Source organism: Aegilops tauschii, chromosome 3, assembly GCF_002575655.3.
Source record: "Aegilops tauschii subsp. strangulata cultivar AL8/78 chromosome 3, Aet v6.0, whole genome shotgun sequence".
Lineage (NCBI taxonomy): Eukaryota > Viridiplantae > Streptophyta > Magnoliopsida > Poales > Poaceae > Aegilops > Aegilops tauschii.
In genome coordinates this window covers 575,417,744-575,445,489 of record NC_053037.3, presented here as the reverse complement: position 1 = coordinate 575,445,489, position 27,746 = coordinate 575,417,744, and the positions used below count along the sequence as shown (strand labels likewise).

At 44.2% G+C, this 27,746-nt stretch overlaps 1 protein-coding gene across 3 annotated transcripts; it reads right to left on the bottom strand.

Annotated features, from left to right (window-relative positions):
* Nucleotides 1-2,104: 2,104 nt before the first annotated feature.
* On the bottom strand, nucleotides 2,105-25,511 carry LOC109770651 (uncharacterized). Of its 3 annotated transcripts, none has more exons than XM_040404746.3 (10): nucleotides 25,278-25,511; nucleotides 24,990-25,055; nucleotides 23,317-23,420; nucleotides 19,951-20,020; nucleotides 13,917-14,173; nucleotides 12,935-13,051; nucleotides 4,718-4,766; nucleotides 2,942-3,310; nucleotides 2,588-2,857; nucleotides 2,105-2,463 (listed from the first exon to the last, which is right to left on the bottom strand). In XM_040404746.3, exons 3-9 carry the CDS (start codon nucleotides 23,404-23,406, stop codon nucleotides 2,604-2,606), a joined length of 1,206 nt encoding a protein of 401 aa, XP_040260680.1. In that variant the 5' UTR covers nucleotides 23,407-23,420; nucleotides 24,990-25,055; nucleotides 25,278-25,511; the 3' UTR covers nucleotides 2,105-2,463; nucleotides 2,588-2,603. The 3 variants fall into 3 exon arrangements, with proteins under 3 accessions (XP_040260680.1, XP_020184964.1, XP_020184963.1); XM_020329375.4 differs by adding an exon at nucleotides 22,537-22,588 and having other exon boundaries at nucleotides 2,588-3,310; nucleotides 25,278-25,485; XM_020329374.4 differs by having other exon boundaries at nucleotides 2,588-3,310.
* Between the last annotated feature and the right edge of the window lie 2,235 nt (nucleotides 25,512-27,746).

Sequence of the window (27,746 nt, the reverse complement as noted above, 5' to 3'; positions counted from 1 at the left end):
TCATAACATTTTTTCAAATTCGTAAATATTTTTACAAATTTGTGAATACTTTTTATAGAAATTGAGTATTTTTAAAATCCACGAACATTTTTTAAGTTCATTATTTTTCAAAACATCCTGAATATTTTAAAAAAATTACGAACATTATTCGAAATTCTTGATTTTTTTTTAAACTTCCTGAAAAACATTATTTCACCAATTTAACAAAATTTAAAAATCCATTAACCGATTTGCTTCTCGAGCCAGAAGAGCAGCAGTAGCAAAAGCGAGCGAAAAACGAGCTAAGAGCGCCCAGCCAGCAAGTAACCGAGCAACCAGCCGGCAAGGGGACGAGCACTAATGCGCCGCAGCTCGCGAGTCTGCATGAGCGTCATAGCGTCATGTTTCAGCATAAAGCGGGGAATAGAAGCTCCCTTGCAGAGCTACCAGAGAGGATTTTTGGAATGCACTTTATAAAACCGTGCACGTGGATATTGGTTATAATATGAGCATTTAAATCATGTGTAAAAAGAGAAAATAATATGACCAAAACACCCCCACGTGCACCCTGAAATATATTGTTTCAGCTTCTCCAGCACCCCAGAACACTGTCAACAATCTAGTCATCTCAACAGCGAGATGGAAATGTACAGGATGAAAAACACGATGGCCCGGATGTTGCGAATACGGAGATCGACTTCCATTATGTCCAGGTCTGGCGAAAGTAATGGAGGTGGCAACGGTTTGTTCTAAGTTCCCGCAAAAAAAGAAAAAAAATATTTGTTCTAAGAGAGAACATACCCGTTCTGCGCTTCTTGCCATCATCTGAAAAAGGTTTTTGTAAGCAATTACGGTTAACGGGTTGAAATTGTCGATGGAGATGCTCATAGAGATAGGGTGTGCGTGCGTGCGTGCATTTATAGGGATGAGTATATGTGCGTGTATATGAGCATTTGCTATTGCACTGTGTTAAAAAGGGTAGAAACTGTGGATGGAATGACGTGCATCAAGCAAGGCTGCGTGCGGCAGATCTCCTTCGGTAAAAAAAACAGAAGTTTGTAATTTCCATGTGAAAATTTTGAAGGATGCCTGCAAAGCTACGAACGCGTGGTATTTGTTTATAAGTTGTAACACAAGTACAGATCCATGAGGACTGCACAAAGTAAGTGACGTGAGGACTTCTTCTCCAATCTGAGGTGTGAACGAGGCATGAGCAATGACCAATCAGTGAATTGAGAATTTATTTGTTTGTTTCATTTTATTTTTGCAATTTCGCCTTTTTGCATGTGATGCACGTGGAAGTGCAGGTAAGATGCAGTGTCATTATAGTTCAAACCATGAGCTGGTCTGATTATTTTTCATGTAAGTATCGATTAATGATGAGGTACCAACATGATTCTCATTTTTGCTGTTTTTCAATCCAAATTTCTATAAATTAAGTCAAAATTTTGAATTTCAAATACTTGTTGGATTTCAGTCAAACTGAAATGAAATTTCCAGCCATTTGGCAAATTGGAAACCAAAAATAAACTTAACTTCAAAAATTCAGTGGTGCCCAAAAAATTTCCGAAACCCCTGTAGAAGCTAGGGTCAAATATGATCGTCCTTCACTTGATCATTGGCTCTGAAATGGCTAGAATAGCCTGTACCAGCCAACATTATATAATCCTAAAAATGTTAACATTATATAAGACAATCAAATTTTACTTGAAACAGAATAATTTAGTAAGTTGATTGATTTTGCATCCATGACCTCCCAAGCCGTGCAGGTGGAGGGGGCAAATGCATCTAACCGTGAAACCTAAGTAATTTTGGAAGGAAATTTCTTTCCTTGAGTTAGTATATACGTGATGCTCTCCTGTAGGTGGTCTCGAAAGAATACACTGAAATCTGTCTTAGTTGGCAGAGTTTCATCAACAAAACAAAATTTCTCCGCCCTAGTCTCTGGCCCCTAACCGGTTTCAACACCCCCCCCCCCCCCCCCCCCCCCACACACACACACACACACACACGCACACACACACACCCCGCGATCGTCAAGATAAGTTCAACAAAAGTTAAAAAAAACACGTTCATCGATGATGATGTAAGGTTAGAGTACGTCCATTCTCAAACCGATCGCCAATAACAGAACTCTTGACTATTGACAGTAAATTTAATTGCAGATAGCAGTAACAGAAACTAGACTGTTCCTAGTGTCTTAACCTGATCATGCAGAGAAAGATGGTCTTTCTTGGACATGACACGGCCCTGCGCACATCAGATTACAATCATAGGCGCACGAGCATACAGACACTGACCAAACGACACCACCGAGCTAAGTACGATGAAATGATGCAACAGCTGCTGGCTACAATACTGGTCATGACCAGTTGCTTTTTTGAATCACTATCTACAGATGGTCAGGTATCACTCCCTGTCTTGAACAGGACAACCGAGTCAGGATCAGTCCGTCTGCGCTACCGCTATATATCTTCAAAGGCACTGCACGACAAAAGAAATTTGGTGCAATAATTAAAAAAAAGATTCATTTGAGATTAGCGACATCAGATGGTATAGAGAAGCTAACTTCTAGCAACGGGAAATCCTGAGCAAGACGATTAATTACCAGAATAAACGTAACTTCAGTTACGCTTCGGCCATGGGTTATTTTCCTGAAATTTCCAATGTGCCAGCTTTATGCTTGATGGAGCATAGTCAACAGACTGCAGGAGATCTTGGGCCCGTCTGATTTTGTTTACTAGTTCCTGCAGTTTCATCGTGGCCTCGCTAACGGTGCCAGTAGGCCTAACTGATACATGCTCACTTGAGGTGTTGATTTTGTTTACTAGTTCCTGCAGTTTCATCGTGGCCTCGCTCATGGTGCCAGTAGGCTTAACTGATGCATGCACACTTGAGGTCTTGAGTTTCTTAAAACTGGGGGGACTTGATTGCTCATTGGTAATGAACTGAGGAGACTGACCTGAATTGGCCACAGGAGACGTCGGACTGTCTGCTTGGCTGTTCATGCAACACTCACCAGTTTCATTGGGTGCGAGTTGCACTTTTGAACAGATGGCCTCCAGAGACACGCCAGGCTCTTCATTCATGCATTTTCGTGGTTCCCCTTCACTGTCTGTTTGACTTTCCATGCAGTACCTGCCATTTGTATTGGCTGGATGTTTTACATCTGAATCCACCAACTCCTTTGGTGTATCAGATGCTCCATTCAGGCATTTTCCTATTTCTTGCTCCGATGAATCAAATGATCCATTCAAGCATTTTTGTAGTACCTTGTTACCATCACAAGATTGCTCAATGTCCTCCTCATCAGAGCTGCTACTTAATGTATCTGTATACCAATAGCAAACAAATATTACAGTGCAAGAAAGGTAATTGCTCCAGTACAAGGTAACTGATGAAGGTTTTGGATAATGTAATCAAGATTTCACTTTGGACAGGGGATTTGTAGCACTGGCAAGTGGCAAAAGGGTGCATTACAGTGGTGGTTCTGAGGTATTTTTGCTTAAGATTATAGGAAGCTTGTGTGATCATTGTGATGTTTTTTAAGGCATGTACTGCATTGGTTATTTCCTGGAAAAGGATTACTCGATGCCTCAATGAGTTAAGGGTTTTTATTAACTAGATGATACCCCGCGAATTGCCGCAGAATTGGATATATAGTTTCTAAAAATTGTGTAGAATACTAATTAAGGAGAACGTCGTTTTGGTGACTGAGCTCACTGGAGCTCGAAAATTTTGAAAATTTCAAATTTCAAACTTTCCGGTTTCAAAAAAAATCTGAAAAAAATTGTGCAAGTAAAACAAGGATGTTATGTGTATGTGTATAAATTTTTAGAATGAAATACCTTGAAATGCGATCTGTACAAAAAAGACAAATTCATGGCCTGGGAGGATGAATTAAAAAGCTCCAGTTTTTTTTTTTGCACAGCCCTCATTTTAACGTATTTTGCCCTGAAAATTTACACACATGTGTGTTATGCCTTCTTGCATATCTGTATTTTTTTAAGAATTTTTTTAAACGTAAAAATATGAATTTTGATTAAATTTGAATTCTGAATTTGGAGGCCTCCATGGAGGCCGAGCTCCAAAAGTAATTTCCGCTAATTAAATCATTACAATTTTAACTATGTGAAAAACTTCTGCATAAGCAGAAAATAATCTTAATATGAAAATTGTGCATGTCACAATTAAATGTAATATGATTTAAAACCCACTTGAATGCACTAATGCATGTTGCATGGCAGAGGATTCTCATGCATATATCAGACGGATGCTAGTGGATCAAGCTATAGGATAAGGCTTCAGTATACGTCAGATTGCATTGCTCATGGAGGGGTCGCCGATAGATATGACAGACTGAGGAGCTGCTGCAGATAAGAACTCTGATGATGACACTGACAAGGAGGAAGACACTCATCGTTTTAAGAGATGGAAGCACTGAGTTTAGGAGACGAGGACGTATTGGTAGTCACTGGAAGCAAGGAGGTAATACTCAGCTCACATTTCCTGACTCCTGTTGATGGAGACAAGGAAGCCAGAGTTATCAACTCCGGAGGATATGTAGATAATGCTTCGTTCAGGAAGATCCTATTCACAAGGACAAGAGACAGCTAAGCTCTGCCCCTGGTTAAAATGTGATAGACTAATAGCTCCTTAAAGGTAAACACGCCATTACAACTGAAGAAGAGCTATATCAAAACCATTTAATTTACAGGAAATGAGTGAATAGTAATACCTTGGTTCCCTGCAATCAAACGAGCAGTATGCCAGCATTTGCCGTTTTCCTGGTACAATAAAATGAATTGTTAATTCCACTATATGGGAATGAATATCTAACTAATTGAATAAATAAGTACATATTAGTTACATAATTAATTGATACTAAATTTTGCTAAAATGAAAAGCATATTTCTTTGTTTATATTATTTCCATCTTAGAGAATTTACTAACTGGTAAGCCATATATAAAGACAAATAATCTAACTGGTAAGCCGTATCAGGACTGACAATCAGATTGTAAAGTGTGGATAGATAGAAAAGTAACAACAACAACAACAACAACACCAAACCCTTTCAGTCCCAAACAAGTTGGGGTAGGTTAGAGTTGAAACCCACAAGATCTCGAAATCAAGTCATGGTTTTGGCACGTAAATTGCTAACTTCCACGCACCCATGTCCATGGCTAGTTCTTTGATCGGGCCGGGCTCAGGCTTGACTATTGAGTGTCGGGCTTTTAAAAGTCCAGCCCAAAAACCGGCCCGGCCCAACAAAGGTCCAGGTTTAGTTCATAATTTTGGTTGCGTTGGCTAGTGCATGAAGCTTAATATGGTATCAAGGTCCAAGGTCTCCTGACTTTCGCAATTTATCCAAAAATTGTTGTTCCCCCTTTGTGTCCACGTATAGGCCACTTGAGCCATACCTCTGAGTCTATCCACGTGTTGACTTTCCACGGTACACATGGTAGCTTCATGCACTAGCCAACGCAACCAAAAGTCTAAACTGATGGAATGGGCTAGGCAATCCACATTACACTTCAACACCTAGTAGTACTAAAATTGCACCTCATGTACTCAGTTTTAGTTCTATATTACGCCTAAAACCTTTTGATTCCAAGTTTGTCTCCCAAGGCTCTAACTTTCTATTAACCCCTGCCCCACTATCGTCGACTAGCACCACATCATCCGCAAATAGCATACACCATGGGATATCCCCTGTGACCTCATCAATCACCAAAGCAAAAAGGGCTCAAAGGCACCTTGGTGCAGTTCTATTTTAATTGTAAAGTATCAGTGTCGCCATCACCTGCTCGAACACTTGTCACAACATTATCGTACATGTCCTTGATGAGGGTAATGTACTTTTTTGGGACTTTTTGTTTCTCCAAGACCCACCAAATGACACTCCGCAGTATCTTATCGCATGCTTTCTCCAAGTCAATGAACACCATATGCAGGTCCTTTTGCTCCCTATATCTCTCCATAAGTTGTCATACCAGGAAAATGGCTGCCATGGTCGCTCAATGAGACTCTCGCATAGATTCATTGTACGGTTCATCAGCTTAATTCCACAGTAATTAGTACAACTTTGAACACTCCCCTTGTTCTTGAAGATTGATACTAATATACTCTACCTCCATTCTTCTGGCATCCTGTTTGCCCAAAAATGAGGTCTAAAACCTTCGTTAGCCATACTATCGCTATGTCTCCAAGGCCTCTCCACATCTCAATGGGGATACAATCAGGGGCCATTGCCTTGCCTCCTTTCATCCTTTAAAAAGCCTTTCTGACCTCAGACTCCTGGATTTGTCACACAAAACTCATGTTGGTATTATCAAAGGAGTCGTCTAGCTAAATGGTAGAGCTATCATTCTCTTCATCAACCAGCTTGTCAAAGTACTCTCGCCATTTGTGCTTGATCACCACCTTCACCAGAAGTTGATCTTCTCTGTCATGCATTTGACTTGGTTGACATCCCTCGCCTTCCTCTCTCGGATCTTGGCCATCTTACAAATGTCCCTTTCGCCTTCCTTCGTGTTTAAACGCTGGTAGAGGTCATCATACGGCCGACCCCTTGCGTCACTCACAGCTCGCTTTGCAGCCTTCTTTGCCACCTTGTACTTCTCTTTGTTATCTGCACTCCTATCCACGTGTAGGCGTCTGAAACGATCTTTTCCTTAATAGCCTTCTGGACATTATCGTTCCACCACCAGGTATCTTTAGCTTCGCTTCTACTTCCCCTAGTCACCCCCAAACTCCTCTGAAGCCACCATCCGAACGCTAGTTGCCATCTTCATCCACATACTGTTTGCATCACCTCCTTCCTCCCAAGGGCCCTCCTTAATAACCGTCCCCTTGAAAGCTTGAGTTGCCTCCCCCCTAAGCTTCTACCACTTTGTTCTAGCAACTTTGGTGCACTTATGCCGCTTAGACACAAATCCAAAAACTGAAGTCGGCCACTACAAGCTTATGTTGAGGGACAACACTCTCTCTAGGTATCACCTTATACAATCTAGGCAAAGCATGACTTTCTTCTCTTTTCAAGAGGACGAAATCAATCTAGTTAGTGTTGACCGCCACTAAAAGTCACTAGATGGGATTCTCTCTTTTTAAAGAGGGTGTTAGCTACAATCATATCGTAGGCTAAAGCGAAGCTTAAGACATCCTCTCAGTGATTCTTACTGCCATAGCCAAAGCCCTCACTCACCCCTTCAAAACATGTGTTAGATGTACCCGTGTGGCTATTGAGATCTTCTCCTATGAAGAGCTTCTCGCCAATATAACTATGTCCTCCAAGCCTTCCCAGAAATCCCATCTAGTGACTGGAGAACAAAGGTCATTACAATACTAGTTCTCTATACCATGCTATCAATTTTAGCAGAGTGCAGCGTGTGTATCTCCTTGCTATTTGGAAACTGGTAGTGCCCCAAAAAATCCACATCCTCCTTTGGTTGCTCTCTCATAATAAACTTATGACTAGAGACAATCTTAGAAAGAGACACATAATTAAACCCCTAGACCGTCTTTTCTGTGTAGAAGATGAAAATATTCACCATCTCTTCTTTGACTGCACAGTGGCCAAAGCTATATGGCCAGCAATTAGTGAACACTTGGGGTTCCTTGAGAGAGAGACTATGAATCTGTTGCTAGGTTTTGGATTTCTAATAATAATTCTGATCTTAATATTGTTTGTGCCGCTACCATGTGGTGTATTTAGAAGTTTAGGAGATTTTCAGTAACACCATGTGGTCTTCTATCAAGCAGGTTGGGTGGAATTTCTTAAAAACTGTCAGGCTTTGGATGTTCATCCTGGCAAAGGATCAAACAAAGGTAAGTTTGGAGGCCTTATGCAACTCCCTTTCAACCAACTTAAGGAAACCTCAGTTGATTCTGAGCGACTTTTTGTGCCTAGGCTGGTAGAACCTCCTCAGGTGCTGCCAGATCCTATGAACAAGTTGAAGATAACAGGCCTCAAGCAACCTGTCTTTGGCTCTCCCACACGTGAAGAATGGCCTCTGCTAAAGAATGATGCAGCAAGCCCTACATCACCTCTGGAGATCACCTGGTCACCGACGGCTTCAACGAAACATCACAAGATGTCCGGCATTTGTGAAGCTCCCTCTTTAGACTTGTTCTTCCTTTTAGATGTAGTTTTTGAGTTGTTGGAATACTTTGGTTGTAGCCCGGATCTCGTTTGTGTGGTTTCATTTATATGGAGCCAGCGAGAGCCTCCTTGTTTTTCTAAAAAATATGTTCGCCAAGGTGGAGTTTGTTGGATGTGTGTCACGTATTTTATACGAGTTGTATTGCTTGGAGTCATACACTCTTGTGCATAGGGTGCAGAGCCACGTTGAAGTCCATAACAAAGATTAATCCACTGTCAGTCTTAGGACTGAGTCAGAGTCATGGAGTATAGTATAGTGGGTAGGAGCCCTAGGAATCTCGTCGAAGACAACAAAGACATGGTTACTCAAGTGCATGCCCCTGAGATGTATAATAGCCCTACGTCCTGCTATGCGTTTTGTGAGAATGGTGATCTGAATGACTTGAATGGTGATCTGAATGTCTTTGGCAGAGGTCTTCGAGTCTTTTTATAGGCACCTTTTCTTCGGCATGATGTCTTGATTCTTCGCTTATCTATGTTGAAGTGTATACGTGGATTGCCTAGCCCTTTTCATAAGTTCAGACTTTTGGTTGCGTAGGCCAATGCATGAAGCTTAACATATTAGTTCAGACTTTTGGTTGTGTTGGCTAGTGCATGAAGCTTAACATGGTATCAGTGCCCAAAGTCTTGAGTTCAAGTCCTAGCTTTCGCTTATCTAAAATTGTTGCTGCCCCATCTGTGTCCACTTATAGGCCACTTGAGCCACACCTCCGAGTTTATTCACATGTTGACTTCCCATGTCACACGTGAGAGGGGGTGTTGAACTGTATGTGGATTGCCTAGCCTTTTTCATTAACTTAGATAGAATTTTGGTTGCGTTGGCTAGTGCATAAAGCCTAACATGGTATCAGAGACCAAGGTCTTGAGTTCAAGTGTTGGCTTTCTCAATCTATCTAAAATTGGTTGCTGACCCCCTCTGTGTCCACATATAGGCCTCTTGGGTCATGCATCTGAGTCTATTCACGTGTTGACTTTCCGCGTCACACGTGAGAGGGGGTGTTGTAGTGCATATGTAGATTGTCTAGCCCTTTCCATCAGTTGAGACTAAACCTAGGCATGTGCAACCCGGCCCAAGCCTGGCACAAAAATAACAGGTTCGGCTGGGCCGGGCTCGGGCTTTTAATTTAGGCCCAAAATTAGCATGGGCAAACCCGACCTGCACAGATCTGGAGACCTGGCAAATACCCGCCGCCCTATAAAACGTTTGTTTCCCATGCCTTATCGTTTCGTTCCCCAACGAACCACCTTATCGCCTTCCTCCTTACCCTAGATTGCCCCTTCACACATCCAGAGTTGCTCCCTTTTCTCTGCGGAGGCTGCCCTGCCATTCGAGCACGCGCGCTGCCGGCACCCATCGAGGGCTTGGTACGCGTGATGGCGGCGCCGCTCAGTATGCGCATAACTCTTCCCTGGCCTTCTTCTCCATCCTACCACCACACAGATTAAATCACACAAAATAGATCTGATACTACTATCTTTGTTTATTTGACACCTGCAAGTCTTCACCGTGTTCCTTCCCTCTGGCCTATGCTTGATTTGCTGCTGCTGCATGGATCTAGCCATGGATTCTATTCTGGAGTCAAAACATACGTGGAGGAGAAATCAATACGAAATAGTATTTTTGTCTCATGTGGTGATGCACCCACGAATGAGTGATTCTTTTGGCTTCTTTCATTTCTCTCTTCTTTCTAAACCATCCAATGGATTTGTAGGCTTGTCAAGCCATGAGCATGTATCATGTACTATTCTCCGACAAGTATTTTTGGACGGAGGGAGTATTTTGTGTAGTTCGTGTGTATGTATGGATCTGAATATTTGTCCTCCATACTGCTACTGTTGTGTATTTTTTCTGACAAAATGCTACTGTTGATGCTATATCCAATTCATTAGATCTCGTCTCTGATGTATATATGTGCTCGTCCAGATTTTTTTATAGCTTGTCCAGTGAATGCGCTAAAATCTACACGTATCTCGTTCTGCAAATTGTTTGATAACTGTCACTGTAAGGCTTCCGGGCCGGACTCCGAGCTTATGCGTCCGGCTGGGCTCAGGCTTGCAAAACACAAAAAATTGTTTGATCGGGCCGACCTCAGGCATGACTATTGAATGTCGAGCTTTTTAAAGCCCAGCCCAAAACCCGACCCAACCAAAGAAATGCCCAGGTTTAGTTCAGACTTTTGGTTGCGTTGGCTAGTGCATTAAGCTTAACATGGTATCAGAGCCCAAGGTCTCAAGTTCAAGTCCTGGCATTCGCAATTTACCTAAAAATTGTTGATGCCCCCTCTGTAGGGCTGGAAAAAACGCTCGAAGCTCACGAGCTAAACGAGTAGCTCGTGACTCGGCTCGAATCGACTCGAACTCGATGAATAACGAGTTGAGCCGAGCTTTAGTTTAAGATCGTTTATAGATTGAGTTAAACGAGCCGATCTCACAAGTACTCGTGTAGCTCGTTAGGCTCCGTACAAAAGATCAACCAAGCACACCATCCGTCCCTGGCACACAACACAAGGCCCAGCCGCTCAGGAGACTCACACGTCGCACGCGGCGATTTCTCTCCTTCCATTCCAATTCCTAGCAAAGTTATAGACGGCCGATTCCCCTCCTGTCTTTCCTGTTTCTTTCTCATGTGAATCGTGACGGAGGCAGCGCCACGTCAGCGCCATTGATGGTACCGACAATTGTAAGTTAAGCCGACATGCTTACAATTATTTGTGAAGATTGTGCATGTTTAATATGTACATTTTACATTCCCAAGTAATCATATTTATCATATTCGTAAGGTTTTATGTCCATATCCTTAACGAACTTAACAAGCTAAACGAGCCAGCTCTCGAGTTATACGAGTCGAGCCAATCTTGGATTTCGGCTTGTTAACGAGTCGAGTCGAGCTAGCTCGTTAACGAAACGACCTTTAGCGAGCCGAGCCGAGCTGGCTCAACTCGGCTCGATTTCCAGACCTACCCCTCTGTGTCCACGTATACGCCTCTTGAGCCATACCTCTGGGTCTATGTATGTGTTGACTTCCCGCCGCACATGTGAGAGGGGTGTTGAATTGTATATGTGGATTGTTTAGCCCTTTCCATCAATTCGGACTTTCGGTTGCATTGGCAAGTGCATGAAGCTTAACAATCTAATCCTCTACAAAATTAGGAACATATCTTCTAGTTACAATAGAATCCTAGAGTTTGCGTGTCCATCCCTATTCCTCCCGGTACCTACCTTTGTACGACTGTCTCTAGGCCTCGAGGACCCTAGGCACTCTTTGGTAGACTTGGCCTATCCACGCCCATAGGGTATGTACCTTCGATAGTTCAACACTACTCCCCGACAACCTCATATATTGTGGGGAATGTAACCAATGCCAAACATAATAGCACAGGCACGCCGAGGGAGTGGGTGGCATGTGTCGGCGCCCGGTCGACCAGTGTGCAGTATTGTAGCAATATGAATGAGAGGAGCACTCGTAGTCCTGAAGATGTAGGCCTCATGTTCAAACTCCGTCATCAAACGTCGTACCTTTGTGACATATTGTTGTGATTGTTGTCCTTGTATGATCGTCTCCCCCTCATATGTCTAACATGCATTGCACTATTGCATATCACCATCAAATAACCCCATCGGATGTTTGTGGGTTATTTTGCAACCGTGGAGGGATATGCCACCAAGGATGCGACGCTTTCTTCCTTCCTTTGGGCGTTAGGGGCAAAGAGTAGTGAACATTTTTACTTCAATGATACCCGGACCAAGTAGAATTTTTATATTAGAGTAATTTTTAACGTTTTACCCCCTAGTCTTTAGAGTATCAACAATGACCTGATTTATCTATTTTTCTGTCTTTTCCCCACATTTGTGTTTTATTCCATATCATGTCGTATGCCACATGACACTAACCCACTTACAACAATAACAACAAAGCCTTTAGTCCACATGGCACTAGCCCACTTAAAAGATTAAATTTGTTGGATGCGGTAAACTATGGAATAAGGGCGTGGTAAAAAAAGGAAAAACAATAATCAAGTAGACACTCAGAAAGAGCCACCAACTGTAGAGTAAAAGGTTAATTTTACTCTTGCTAATAAAAAATTCTAGCAGTGCTCACAACATGGATTTGGAGATCCTAGCTATTAGGATCAAAATGATCAAGCATGTCAATGGAATGTTAAGAGACATCCATGAGAAGGGATTGAAAGCCTGATCACTCTTTTCCCAAAGCAGGGTCACACTGGAATCCATTATCATTAACCAAACAGCAATATCCAAACCACCGTACTTTTGCGTTTTTTGACTTGCGTAAATTGAAATAAATACCCCAAACACCAAGTATCCCACACATTCAACTTCAATAAACAAGAATACCTGTTAGGAATTCCTGGTTTGGAAGCCTGACAACCAATTATAGTTACTAAATGTAAATTTCTACTAAATAATAAACAAGAAGGAATTAAATCATCCTTGACAAAATAGAAGACTGAGAAAACAACATGTTTAAACATAAAAATAGTCCCACCAGGGAAAATGGTATCACTCTTCGTTAGGGAAACAAAATGGGTATGTTAACTAATTATCAATCAACGGCTCATTCAGCTCACTATGGTATTTGAAACTATGATGTAGATTTATGTTAGTTGCATATGAACTTTAACATATGATGTAGAACCTTGTTGATTGCACATGATCTTGACCACCCTTGAAAAATGTGTTTGTTGGCATTCGAAAACGGTTTATAGCACTATTGAGAAGGATGAGATCAAATAGGAATTTTTCATCAAGCAGTGAATTGACGGTTCAATTACCTGTGAAAGAGGGGCGCTCCAACCTTTTTCAAGGGACCAATCAAGCGCTGGCCTCAGGTCCTTAGGATGGGCAACCCAACATCCACCTTCACCTAATGGTATTTCAGGACAAATTATCTGTAGACCAAGTAGAAAAAGTACAATACAACTCATATTAAATGTAACCACCAAATGTAGCAATAAATGCAGGTCTTGTAAAATATACACTAGTGCAACAAAAAACAAAATAAGTTTGTTATCCTTACAAATAAAAGCCAAAGAGAAAACATTACATTACACACACAACAACAAAACTATGTGCGCAGAGAGATGTTCAAATCCTTTTGCTAGAATAGAAAGCATTGCCTTCTCTCGGATGCCATACCACTCATACTTTGGCTGAGACCAGTCTAAATTTTTCATCTATAGCACCCGCAAAATTTGGTACCAACAACACCAGTGGTAGATATATTTACAGTTATGGTTCTTCTCCTAGTGTTATGAATGTGATTTCTTATAAAGAAATGTCTGTGTCTTAGCATTAAGGATCATTACATGTTTGATAAGTTAAAACTTGTATTGTAGTCCCTTCTCCGTTTCACATTATCGTCATCACAAGTACACACATTAATATTTAGTATAATTTGCAAATATAGCAAGCACAACATGAAATCAGCATGCATGCAACATGTTCAATAAATAATTATGTGCAAATATGGAAAGCATAAAAACTTGAGTCAAAAAAGCAAAATAACTTGTGTCTAATCAAAAAAGGATAATAAGTTGCGTCCGGTCAAAAAGCATAATAAATTGAGAAATCATTGTATGCAAATAAACAAGAATACTCATTCATACTCCTACCCTCATGTGATCTTCTCAACATGAAAATTTTGATAACTTTTTGAACAAAGCAATTAATGAGTTCAAATAAAAGTGGATAGCTATTTGATTTCAGGGAAGGGCCAAGCAAGTGTCATTTGTGTTCACCATAATAAATTATTACCTTAACTTTGTCATCACCCAGCAACTCGATAATTTTCCCAGTCCAGAAACAATCAGTGTACCACCAATCAATCAAGTCACCTACTTTCCAAGGACTGCTTACAACTGCTACAACATCCATTTGCGGCCCATGCTCACGAATATCATTCTCCCAACACCACTGAGGAAAAGGAGGTCGTAGCATGATCTCCCTATTCTGAGTTGCTTTCTGATTACGGCATTTTGGGGGAATTTTGTAGAGTCTATTCCATTTCCTTCCTGTCAATACATAAAAGAAATAATTTAGAAAACTAGAGTTGACAGTCTCACAAAAATTATGTGCTATTCCAGGTCTGTTAGCACAATTGTACAGTACTTTACTCTTCTAACCGAAAGTCCAACACTCAAAATCAAAAAAAAAAATCTTATACATTTTCAACTCAACTTCACACTAGCAGTGTACAACATTTATCAGAATTAAAACACGGCAAAAAATCTTGCTAAGTTGACTTGGTCAATGGAGGGCAGATTCGCCTATTTCCACCTCTAGAGCGGTATCTAGTTCGGCACTTGTGCTGCACTCTTTGTAGCAACGAGGTGGAGTTGCTCCTCCACAACCTTGTGCTGCTTCAGGTGGTACTAGAGCCTTGTTGATCCATAATAGTTCGTGGTTTTCTCTTTGAGAGTGAATTACAGCAAGCAATGAAGCAATTGAAGAAGAGAATAGATGTTGCAGAACAACAAAAAGCATCGCGTGAAGATCTTAACCAAAGATTCGATCAGCTGATTGAGATGATAAGAAAATGTGTTCCCCTGCTACCAATGAAAAAGATTTATCAAAAGAGGAAGAACACGACGAAGAAAGGGATGTAATCTTGGTGCAACACTACCACAAGAACGTACAGTTCAGCATACTTCAAGAAGGCCAACTTATGTTGAAGCTTTTGAAGGTGAAGAATATGATGATGTCCTTGAAGAATCTGATCTCTGTGCATATCGAAGAGTACCCAATTTCCAGGTATACATATAAGATGAACGTTGAGATCCCAACTTTTAATGGAAGGTTGATATTGAAGGGTGCCTTGATTGGTTATATGATGAAATGGAGACTTTCTTTGAGGTCATGAAAATTCTGAAAGATCAGAGTTCCTTTGGTCGCGTACAAGCTGAAAGGAGGAGCCGATGCATGGTGGCATCGCCTTCAAGAAGAATGCAGGCTTATAGGAGAACTTGGCAAATGAAGAGTCTTTTCAAAGGGGGATTTTTGCCTGCTGATATGTTAAGATCCTATTTATCCAATTTCAGAACTATGCTCAAGGAAATAAGATTGTTTCATATTACACGGAGGAGTTTCCAATGCTACAAGTAGGGTGCAACCTTGTCGAGACTCAAGATCAACAAGTCGCAAGGTACATCAATGATCTCAACGATGCTATTCAAGATCGATCGATAATGCAGCAAATCTGGTCCGTTGATCAAGCACAAGCTATAGCCATAAAGGCCGAGAGGTTTGTGAGGACAAAAAAGACAACTAAGACCCCATATCCTCATACCGAAGGCTCACCGAAGAGTTACACTAATAGACTGGAAGAAAAGACCGCTTCGCCAAAGGCAAAACGATCGACGCATCCCGAAGCAAACTAGAGGGCACTTAAAGGCCCAAAATGCTATGAATGTGGTGAACACGTATCCAGCGGTTGCCCACTGAGAAAATTTGTTAACACAACTATCCATGATGGTGAAGACGATGAGGAAGAATACGAATATGAAGATGTAGAGGGACAAGAGGTTTGTCAAGAAGGTGGAGAGGTGGTATGTGTGATTCAGCGTCTCCTATGCTCCACACCACAACCTTACGACACACAACGAAAGAAAATATTTGAGAGCAAATGCATGGTGATGACAAGGTATGCAAATTAGCGATTGATAGTTGCAGCTGCGAGAATCTTATCTCCCATAATTTGATAAACCATTTAAAGCTTGAAACTCATGACCATCCAAATCCCTTCACTATTGGGTGGATCAAGAAAGGAGTGAATACGAGGATCACCATACAATGCCACCTGCTACTTTCTTTGTACAACAATTATTACTTAGAGCAACTCCAGCCGCACCCCCCCCCCTCCAAGGCACTTTTTTAGCGCCAGCGCCCGAAAATCGGCCCAGCCACGCCCCCAGGATCTTGTTTATCACCGGTTTGGGCCAAAAAAACAGCCGGCGCACCCGAGCCCCGGGGGGTCGCCTGAGGGCGCCGGCCGAAGCGAAAAGGCGCGTGGGTCCGCTCTGTCGGCGAGAAAAGGCCCTTTTCTCGCCGACCCCCCTACTTTTCCCCCTCCGTTTCCCTCCATTCCCCCTTTCTCCCGCCATTCTCCTCCATCTCCCCTCTCCATCCGGCCGCCATGCCGCCGAAGAAGTACATGGCCCCTCGCGCCGCTACTAATGCCAACGCCACCCAGCCGAAGTAGAGGAAGCTGACGGCGCCGCCGTCCAAGCCCCCGAGCATGTCTAACGCCGATTGGAAGGCGGAAGTTCAGCGCCGGGAGGCTGTCACCGCCGACCGACAGAACAGGGCCAACGCCAAGAAGGCCCGGGACAGGGCGACGCTGGCGGCGGCGGCGGCCGTGGTGGAGCAGGCAAATCGCGCGGCGGAACAAGCAGAGGCGTCTCGCGCGGGGATGATGAATCCGCCCGTCGGCCACGGCCCGTACGCTCCATGGAGCCAGTAGAGCGTCGGGTCACCGGTTGGCTTCTCGCCGTCGACGCACCCATGGGGGTGCATGCCCTCGCCTGGCTACACCGACGGCAACGCGCACGGCGGGTTCAACCCCAACATCACCTTTCCACACGGCCACCCGGCCCAGCGCACGCCCTCACCCGCGTTCGCCGGCGTCGAGTACCCCCCCGTAGACGTACTCACCGCCGGCCTACGCATCCTCCCCGACGCCAGCTCTGCGCCGTGGCGTGCTGCTCTTCTCACAAGACTCCTCGTCGCATCTCGGCGACCCTGACGCGACGAAGGCCGACATGGGCGACATCATCACGGCTGGCTCGGCTGCCGCCTCCCCCGGAATCACTGCCCAAGAAGATACAATGGACCTGAACGGCGACATGGACGGCGAGCTCGACTACGGCGAGGAGCCAGAGGAGGAGGAGGAGCTGGCGCCTGCTCCAGCGAGTAAAGGGAAAAAGAAGAAGCGGGTGGCCAGGACCGGCAAACCGCGCGTCAAGTGGGCGTCCAAAGAAGGCGAGTGCCTCGCCAAAGCGTGGAAGATCGTCTGCCTCGACCCGATCACCGGCACGAACCAGAACGTCGACACGTATTGGGAGTGCATCAAGTCAGAGTTCGATGAGCGCAAGCTGGTCGACCCCTACTTCGCCGGCGTCCACATGCAGCGCGGCTCGAAGGCCATGGGGAATCATTGGGCGCTCATCCAAATAGCATGCAACAAATGGCATGGGATCGTCGAGGAGATCGCGGCTCGCCCGGAGAGCGGCGCCAACATCGAGGGTCAGGTATGACGCAGGCCTATCGCTCATTCTTTCGCCTTGTGCGCCGCCGACACTTGTTCCTCGACGCAGATGGTGCGGATGTTCACCATGTTTCGCCAGGACAGCGGCACCGACCAAGATTTCAAGTACCTCCACGTGTTCTTCCAGATCGAGAAGTGTGAGAAGTGGGCGGAAGTCCGACGCACCCTCGGCAAGGCCAAGGAGACGTACAAGCCGGATGCGCCGACGCCGGGCGCGGCCGATGGGCACCCGGACGGCAACAAGCGAGCCAAGTCGGCTAAGGACGCCACGCCGGGTACCGCGCGTCTGCAAGAGTCCATCGAGCATTGCATCACCGACGCCAAGACCCGCGCCGCCCAAAGGGAAGAGAAAACCGAGGCGCGATGGTCGGCGTTCATGACGAACAGCGCCGTCAAGCTCGACCTGCTCCGAACCAACGTCGCCACGAAGAAGAGGAACATCGACCTGGCTTTCCTGATGGGGGAGGGGGGGGGGGGCGGACATGTCGGCGATGGACGAGCAGGTCAAGGTATGGTACCTGGCGGAGCGTAACCTCATCCTGAACCAGATGCCGTTGACGGCGGCGCCAACTCCCACACCGACCCCAACGCCGCCGCCAAGCCCGAGCGACGCCTCCACGACGCCCAGCACAGAAGTCGCGCCAACACCGACCAGCCCGCGGACACCGACTCCCGCCAGTCCGACGCCGGAGGCCGACGCCGCCATTTGATGCATGCCTACGCATCCTTTCTTTTGAACGCCGAACTTTTTATTGATCGCCGAACTGTAGCAAGGTGATCGTCGATCGCCGAGACTTTGTGGCGCTGATAGCCGGACTTGTGGCATTTTTTGGTAGCGGGAATGGACAACTTTGAATTTACGACGCCTTGGGGTCGGCACCTGGGGGCGTGGCTGGAACCTAGATCGCCCCCAGGGCCTAAAAAGCACCGGGCGAGGGTCCGAAATAGCGTCGGCCTCTGCGCTGGGGGGGCGAACGAGTGGAGTTGCTCTTAAATGTGTTGTGTGGTGTGATTGATATGAAGGTCAACCATGTTCTTCTTGGGAGACCTTAGCAATTTGATCTGGATGCTACACATAAAGGGAAGAAAAAATTCTTATTCTTTTATTTGGACCAAGAGAAATATCATTATTCTACCAAACCAGATTGATGATAATACCTCTAAGGAGGAGGGAAGAAGTATGTTAACTATCTCCCACACCTCTAATGAGTTTATGGAAGACTTGAAGGAGGCAAATTTGTTTGCTACAATTATTGTAAAAGGAGAAGAGCACTTGACAATTGCATCTCTGACAAAGGTACGTAGCTTATTAGTTGAATTTCATAACATACTTGCCACAAGGCCTACCACCGATGAGAGAAATTCAACATAGAATTGACTTAATTCCAGGAGCAAGTCTTCCTAATCTTCCACACTACCGAATTAGCCCAAAAGAGCATATGATATATTGAAGGAGAAAGTGGAGGAATTGTTGCAGAAGGGGCACATTCAAGGAAGTATTAGGCCATGTGTTGTACCAGCCCTGCTCACGCCAAAGAGAGATGGATCTTGGCGCATGTGTGGACAGTTGAGCCATCAACAAAATCACCGTAAGGTAAAGATTCCCTATTCCCCGTTTGGATGATATGTTGGAGCAGCTTAGTGAGCAAGAGCGTTCACAGAGCTAGATCTAAGATGTGGTTATTATCAAATTCGTATCAGAGCTGAGGATGAATGGAAAACAATCGTAAAGATAAAGGAAGGGTTGTTTGAATGACTAGTCATGCCATTTGGACTCTCAAATGAATCAAGTCCTTCGACTCTTCTAGTCCAATTTGTTGTGGTTTATTTTGATGACATCTTGATCTATAGCAAACGAGAATGAAGCCTTTGATCACATTTGAAAGGTGCTAGGAGTAATAAAGGAAAATGAGCTCTACGTCAACTTGAAGAAATGTGTTTTCCTGCAAACACAACTTTTTTTCCTAGGATCTGTCATAACATGCGACGTTATTCGTGTTGATGATTCTAAGGTTGAAGCAATCCGAGAATGGCCAACTCTGAAGACCGTTTCGGAGGTAAGAATTTTTGATGGCATTGCAACTTTCTATGGACGATTTGTGAAGAATTTCAACAACTATCATGGCACCAATTACTGAGTATCTAAAGAAAGGAAACTTGCAATGGACAGATGCGGCTGAAGCTAGTTTCAATGAGATCAAGCAAAAACTCTCACAAGCTCATGTCTTGGTGCTACCTATTTAAACAAGAATTTTGAGTTGGAGTGTGAAGTTAATTGAAGGCAGAAATGGAGTACTTGTCAGCAAGAATCGTATGCAGTTTTCCGAGCTTTAAAAACTTGGTAAGTCTATTTGCTGCCTAAAGAGTTCATCGTTTACACTGAAATCAATCCAGCATTTTAGAAATCAAAAGCATGTTGATCGTATGCTAGCACTCGGGGCAGACCTAGAGCACAAACTAACAAATTTCAAAGAAGAAGCTAATATTATTGGATTCTTGACTTCTCAGCATAAAACAATTCCTTACTTTCATCTGGATAGTCTATATACTCCACCTGACACTCCATGTGACCGCTCCTGATACACATATCGGTGATCTGAAAGTAAAATTGAGATGATTTAGCAACATCCAATCTCACAATACAAAATAAAATAGGCCTTTGTCCAAACAAAGAAGTAAAAATATGCGAGGTGGAACGTACGAGATGGATTATCACAAAATGAGATAAGCATACTATTAGTTAAGGTACATTTCTTTCAAATGCACATTTTTTACATTTTTTTACAGGAAGACTGTATAGTAGCCCCCGAGCACCATGGTTCTAACTCTTGGCTAGAGAGACACACACCCCAACTAAACCACAACACTAAGAGATGGCTCACGTCAACGACATATGAAATAACAAATCTAAGCGTAGCTGCTAGATGTCTACGTCAAAACCATCATGGATTGTGCCTTAGTCCTCTAGGGTGGACATTATGCCAACAAAAAGTAGTGACACCTTACAAATTCTGCTCTATAGGGTGTTATTCTCCTGTTTGGTAGTCCATTGTCAATCATCAAGGTACCAACCAAACTCATGAGACATGTACTTATTGAGATCTAGTCTGATGTTGATACGGCTGCCACCATGGACTACACTTTGTCAAGCACTAAAACTACCAAGTGTCGCAAGTGTTGGTATACATATGGCCAAGATATAGCATGAAAAGATGAATCCTCACCTTTAGGCGTGTCATCTATCGAGTAAATAGCATAAAACCACCACAATTTGGGTTAGGGTTTTGGAAAACCACCACATTTCAACTTTGTTCCCAATACTGCCAATAGTGTGCTAATTTTTCATAAAAAACACTGATGGCGCAGTTTGTTAGTTTTGACTGCGCATATGAAAAGCCGGGCCCACATGTAAGCACGGACATGGCACAAAATGTCAACTCCATATGTATTGACCGTTAAGTTGGGTGTGGCCGTGTGGGGCCCACCCATCAGCATCAACCCTCCTCTCTCAAACTATTTGCTCTCTACAACATTTCCTCGAACAGCTTGCATGCATGTCGATGCAATTGCGACCGGATCATAAGTTGCTCCTCCCTGCCGCCAATGTGGCAATGCCATGCCGCTCATCCCCGTCGCATGTGCCATCGAGGTGGACCACACCACGCCGATCATCCTGTCACCTGCGCAGTCCTGCCATCGAAAATGTCCCCACTGAGCTCACGAAAGCTGAGGGCGTCGCCGTCGAGCAATTCGCCAGCGAGGCGTTTGGGGAGGCGGGGCTCCCATCCCTCAAAGCCTCCCTCTTCCTCCTGTAATTGTTATCGCAGCCTCTGGTCTTTGACCTCCCCCTCGCAAGCCCCTAGCGACGGCGACGTGTTGCTGACTGGGCACACCGGCCTCGGTCTCTGAAGATGGAATGTGTCGCAGCCGCACGTCACGATCTTGTCGGGTAGAGCCGCAGCATCACGCGCATACAAATCAAACTGCCCAGAAGACACATGCACGTAGAGTTGACGTTGATGGATCCTTCAGGCTAGGTAGCTTCACACGTGCAGTAAACTACTAGCCACCGGATGCCTGGTCGATCTAGAGTAAGACAACTCGACGAACACTCATGAACATCGGGGTCGCCGCAGCAGCTAGGACAGCATGCTAACTGCAAGCGTGTGCACGCAACTCCAGGCGCGATGGTGTGACAAGGTGGCTGCGGCAGGCAGGAGGAGATCACCAGTATTACAACCAGAGCCCAGATGAGCCAAAGGAGGTCCTAGAGGTACCAAGTGACGGACAAGATGAAGACCATGCCATCGATTTACATCGATTCAGAATTAATTTGGAAGGAGGCTCTACAACGGGAGGTGAAGATAATGGACATGGTGGTTTGGCTCAGGGTGGACATTGGTTGCGACCACGAGAAAAAGTGGACTTCGTTGTTCAGCCAAGGCGCAGCGCTCATGGCTGGCAGCGACAATGTCGAGTGTTTCCTGGACGGTGCTCCACGCCAGCTCACCATGGGGGAAGTGTGCCATGACCAACACACACAACGGCCATAGCTGGCAGCATCAACACATGCAAGTATTTGAGAGAATGCCTCTAACATCCATGTGACGTCCATCGCCTACAATCATTATCTCATGCAACGTCTGCCTGACGAGTGGGCCCAACCCATCATAAACGGGGTAATTAACCAATTGTGTCATCAGTGTTTTTTGCGAAAAAATAGCACAATATCAATGGTGTTGGGAACGAAGTTAAAATGTGGCGATTTTCCAGAACCCTAACACTGATTGTGGTTGTTTTATGCTATTTACTCCTGTCTATTCCTATTAATGATGGTATGCTACTTGGCACTCCTACCATTGTCAGGTTGGATGAGCTATGATACATAAGCAAGAGAGAAAATAATCATTCTAAGAGAAGCTAAAGGCAAAATTGGCGTTTAAATTTGAGATATTACACGCATAGCAGGAGATCTCTACAAATGGAGGGTGTCAAACAAAAGATTTTGGAGTTGCAGCTTTAAACTTGAACTTGGCATGGAACAAATACTTAATATATAGTGCAAATTAACAAACACGGCAAAGTATGAGAATGTCAAAGTTGAATCAATACTCTTGATCATACTCCTCCTATTCGAGTTTACAAGGCCCTTCTTGAAAGAACACTAGTTCCAAGGCAAAGCAAAAAGAGAGAGAATTAGTGTCATTTGATGCCAAAAACGCTCATAACAAGGGAAAAATAGCTTGCATGAATGAAGGGGAATTAATGTTGATTTGGAAACTGAGTAAATACCACCGCAGTTAGGAGGGGAATAGATGAAGGGCCTTGTAATCTCAAAATTTAAGATTTGGAAAGGGGCCTAATAAACCCGAACAGAGGGAGAAATTTTCCAATGAGGTAAAAGACAGAGATATAGCTACATAATTAAGTTACTAAATTATGAAATGTGTCATAGTGACCACAAAAAGTAAATAATACTTCCTCTGTTCCATAGTATAGAGCATATAGCTTACTATTTTTATCAGTCAAACCTTGTATAGTTCGATCAGGTTTACTAAGAAAAATATTAACATTACTAAAACCAAATAAATACAATATCAAAGTAGGTCTCATGATGTATCTGATGATATATATTTGGTGTCATAAATTTAGACATTTTTCTCTATATATAAACTTGTCAAAGTTTACCAAACTTAAATCTTCAAAAATTTGTATGCAATACATTATGGAACAGAGGGAATATAATTTAGGAAAGTATCATGTATGAAAATGCATATGCAGGAAAGTATCATGTATGAAAATGCATATGCATAGTAATTTGACAAAACGTACTAAAGAGAGATGTATTTACATACATGAACAAGCAAGGGTTAAAGAAATTGCAAGTTGTACCTTGCAACGGAACCATGCACCCCTGTAACCTACATTATAGGATCTTATCTCTACGGCATCTCCAACTTTAAACGGAAGTATTAGGTCCATTCTGAGCCACCCAACTACAATAAAAAGTTGTGTTAACTACGAAGATTAAGAATCACACACTCAACTAAGTTAAATAAAATGCATACATTAATATCAACACTAAACTACATAAATAAATAATTGTACGGATTAATCGGTGAATCGGCCTATTAACTGAATTTGTCGGGAACACGTTTATCGGTAGGTTAACTAGGGCCATATCTATATATCTTAGGCTACATAGCAACATGCAATGCACTAAATGCCTAAATATGCTATTGTACACATGAATGTAACAAGGAAAACTGCGGCTGCTAGTGCACGCCATTAATAGGGGACGGGGGTGGCGCCAGCGACTGGTCAAGTGCTCGGGGAGGGGGCGGCGAGCTCCAAGGATCGACTGGATCCAGGAGGAGTTGGGGGAGGGGGTGGCTGCTTGGGGAGGAGGGCGATGACCTGGAACGGGAAGAAGGGATGCGAGCTCAGGGAGTGGGCGGCGAGCTCATCTGCCCTGCTCTATGCTGGTCGATTGGATCGATCCTAGAGGAGTGAGGGATGGGGCGGTGAGCACGAGCAGGAGGAACAGCTGGGTGCCTGGATCCTGGAGGAGTGGAGGCGCCTCTGGCGGACGGCGGCGGCTGCTGCTCCTCGCCTCCTGCAATGACTAGGGGAGGAGAGGGTAAGAAGGGAGGGAACGGGCTTGACCTAAAACGCCCAGTTTCGGGGTAAAGGAGGGAACGGGTGAAAATTTTGGAGCCCGAATTTCTCTCTCCCTCTATTCAGTTAATCGGCCCACATGGATAAATCGGCCTGACAGACGATTAATCAGCTAGACCAACTAATGCGATGGATATGGGTTATCGCATCCGTGACCTGTGGATTCAAAATTAACCGGCCGATTAACTGAAATATCGGCTGATATTTAGAACAATGCCTAATAGTCACTTAAGGCTTAATTAGCGAGAGAGACCAAAGTAAATTGGGGTTAGGGAATTTGATTTGGAAAATATTGTTAGCTTGCCTGGGTTTAGTGGAGATGGCAACTTAGTGAAAGATGAGCTTTGATAGGGGAATTGCAAAATGGGATTGGGTCACAGGCTATCAACGAAATGTACTTTGAAACCACCATAATCAACAAAATGGGTATGGGTCATTCTTTACCACGATTTTATGCCATCCTATAAACAGATGTGTTTCAGTGAAATGTACTTTGAAACCACCATAATCAAGAGATGCCAGGCCTCTCCCTGTCATCGCCCCTTTATGTACGATAACAAGAACATCTATTGGAACTTCTTTTAACAGGATTTCCCTTAAAGTACACATACGCTGAATGATATGTGATATATGCAACAATAGCAACACGGGGAGAAACACCACTTCCGGAAGTGCCCTACCCTCCTCTACTTGCGTTCTAGTAGTGCATAAGTAAAGATGTGTCGACATTTAGGAATGTATGTGGTTAATCCAGTTTCTTTTCTTTGCCCTCGACTTAACCACTGGAATGTGCATAGAACAGAGCATAAATCTCATCATGAAACAATATCACCAATAATGACCAAAGGAAAACTTTGGTGTGGCAAGGCAATGACTGCTGGATTTACCTGAATCCGAATTTCTTGGTGTTCCCGACCCGTCCCAAGCCCACGTATCTTGAAAAACCTGAGATTCTGCACAAAAACAAAACGATTTGAGTCGAGAACTACTCTCAACACGGAACCTGTTGAAACAAATTAGGTTTTGGAACAAGCTAGATCGATGCGCCGTCGATGGGGATTTCTTTTGCCGGTCAACAAAAAGACATTGGGGATTTTTTTGCAGAGGAGGCGGCGCGGGGTCGCAGGGGAGAGGAGGGGGAGAGGGGCGGAGGAGGGGAAGGGGAGGCGGCGCACCTGAACTCCGCGGGAGAATCGACCCCGGCGGAAGACACCACGCGCCGCGCGGCCGGGGAGAGGAAGGCCTCCCGGAGGAGGGGGAGGCGGCGCACCTGGATTCGGCGAGGGCGGTCGGCGGAAGCGCCGTGCGGCGAGAGGGACGGGGGCGAGAGAGGGTTTCGGGGGCCGAATTTGGAAAATCTGGTGGTTCCTTTGCAGCGGTGTCGACCTCTCGGCTAATCAGGTTTACAAGTGCACAAAAGTTCAGAGATTTACCTGTGGGCTTTTCCTGTTGGGCCTTTGTAGCAACACTTGACGACCCCTACAAAACTACATTGCTCGACTAAAATAATGGCTTTGTCTAAAAAAAACTAAAACAATGGCTCTTACTCAAAAAAAAAACCAAAAAAAATGGCTGCCCTAAAAAAATGGTAGCACGAGCTGACAAAGGAATGGCAAATACTCGGAGATGACTATGAAAACACCTCTCTGGATCCTCGAATTGAAAGAGAGATTGAGAGTGATTAAGAATCCTAATTCTCGCTATTTGGAATGGATCCAATTCTAGGCCATCTAGGTAGTAAACATGAAAGAAAAATGCAGAAAACCTACTTAAAAACTAAGAAAAAATATTTAACAATAAAAATGCCACCAAATTCTAAAAATACATATGTATAAAAATAGCTAACATAATATATATATATAGGCGTCGTATCCTGTGAATCCACTCATGTTTGTGAATCCCTGTATCCTCTGCTTGTCAGCCGTTTGATCGAAATCTTGTGTTTTCCTTTTGCAGAATAACGCCCGCCTCCACCCCAAGTTCCCCTCTGATTTTTTCGAAAAGGTCCCCAGCCGGTTACTCCCCAATCATTTCTCTCCCAATCCCTAATCGCGTTGCAACCTACACCCGACCGGCGGCCATGGCGGCCACAACCTCTTGGTCCCTCCAATCCCAGTCGCAGCCACGACGGAAAGTGTATCTATATATACTGGTAGTTGCTACGACGAGGCCTACAGCATGCCGTGTGGGCGTCCGTCGCAACGGCAGCCTGCTGTGGCAGGCTCGGACGGAGATCCATGACGATGGTCGTCGCATCGGCAGCCTGCGGCAGCAGCCTCGAAGGGAGATCCATGTCGATGGCTGTCGCATTGGCAGCCTGCGATGGAGGTCCGCGTAGGCAGCCGCCGCATCCCGCCGTTGAAGGCCGGTGATGGGAGACAACAGGCAACCAACACAGGACTAAGTCTGCAATCGCCACATCCCGACGGCGACGGCGACCACACCCCGGTCATTGAATAGATGACCAGTACTACGACCATGTAGCTGGTTCTTTTTAGATAAACTCCTCTTGCCGATTGCAGTAGAAGTTGATGTTGTTTGGATGTGCCAATCGAGCTTCAGAACTTGAGTTGTTGCTGAATGCAAAATTCAGGAAAGTGAATGTCATTTCTCTGGATTTGTTTTACAGAAAGAGAGAGCACGTGGGAAGAGCATGTGGTGCCTGCACTAAAATTAAATAATAGATAACACAACCTCGTCATGCATAACCCTCCAAATTGAAAATCAACATGGCCAAGGAAAGTTTGTTAAACTCGCAAATAGAGTTATGCATTCATTCTCAGCGTAGCAAATTTTTCTTCACTCAATTGAACCTGTGAGCTATTGCCCAATTTCATAGCTGTACATGCATCCACATTACTAAGTCAACCAAATGTACTGTAGACTGCAAGTATACATCTACAGCACACACAATTCTTTTCTATGTGTTACCTCAAGCTCCATGTCTCGTACTGAAGCATAGTTCATGTTCTGTACCGTGTATTCATAGGGCTTTGGACAGACATATCAGGGCAAATGAGATGGGTTTCCTGACAGCTAGATGCGGAGGCAAATGAGATGGGTGTAGGTTGCAACGTGACTAAGATCAGGAGAGAAACGAATGGGGAGTAACTGGCTGGGGACCTTTTTGAAAAAACCAGAGCGGAACTTGGGCTGGAGGCGGGCGTCATGTATTAGCTGATAAAATTGCAATGTTATACTTGTTAAACTACCACACAAAAAGTACCTACAAAACGAAAAATGTCGTGATAGAGTACAACTTGCAAATTTTCATGGTCTATGTTAAAAAAAAGTGAACACAAGCACCTATCAAAATTGCAATGATTTTCTATTTGCCATGATTTATGAAAAACAAAATTACTGCCGATCTACCTCCGAGGTGACATAAACCACCTCGGTCTTGGGAATGTTGAAGGAGATGGCCAACTTGCACAAAAGAAGGATTTCTCGTACAGCCAACCGCTTGGTGGGACAATTTCCCGTGCTGCATCTCCAAGAGTTGTCTTGTTTGGCTCTGAAAAGCCAGATCATGTGTGAAAGAAGATTAATGATTGTAGTGATAGACCCATATCCAGAGCGGGAAAAGAGGTTTCTTAAGGTAGTGGCACAAGCGATTCCCAATATTTTTTTTCACGAGCTGCATC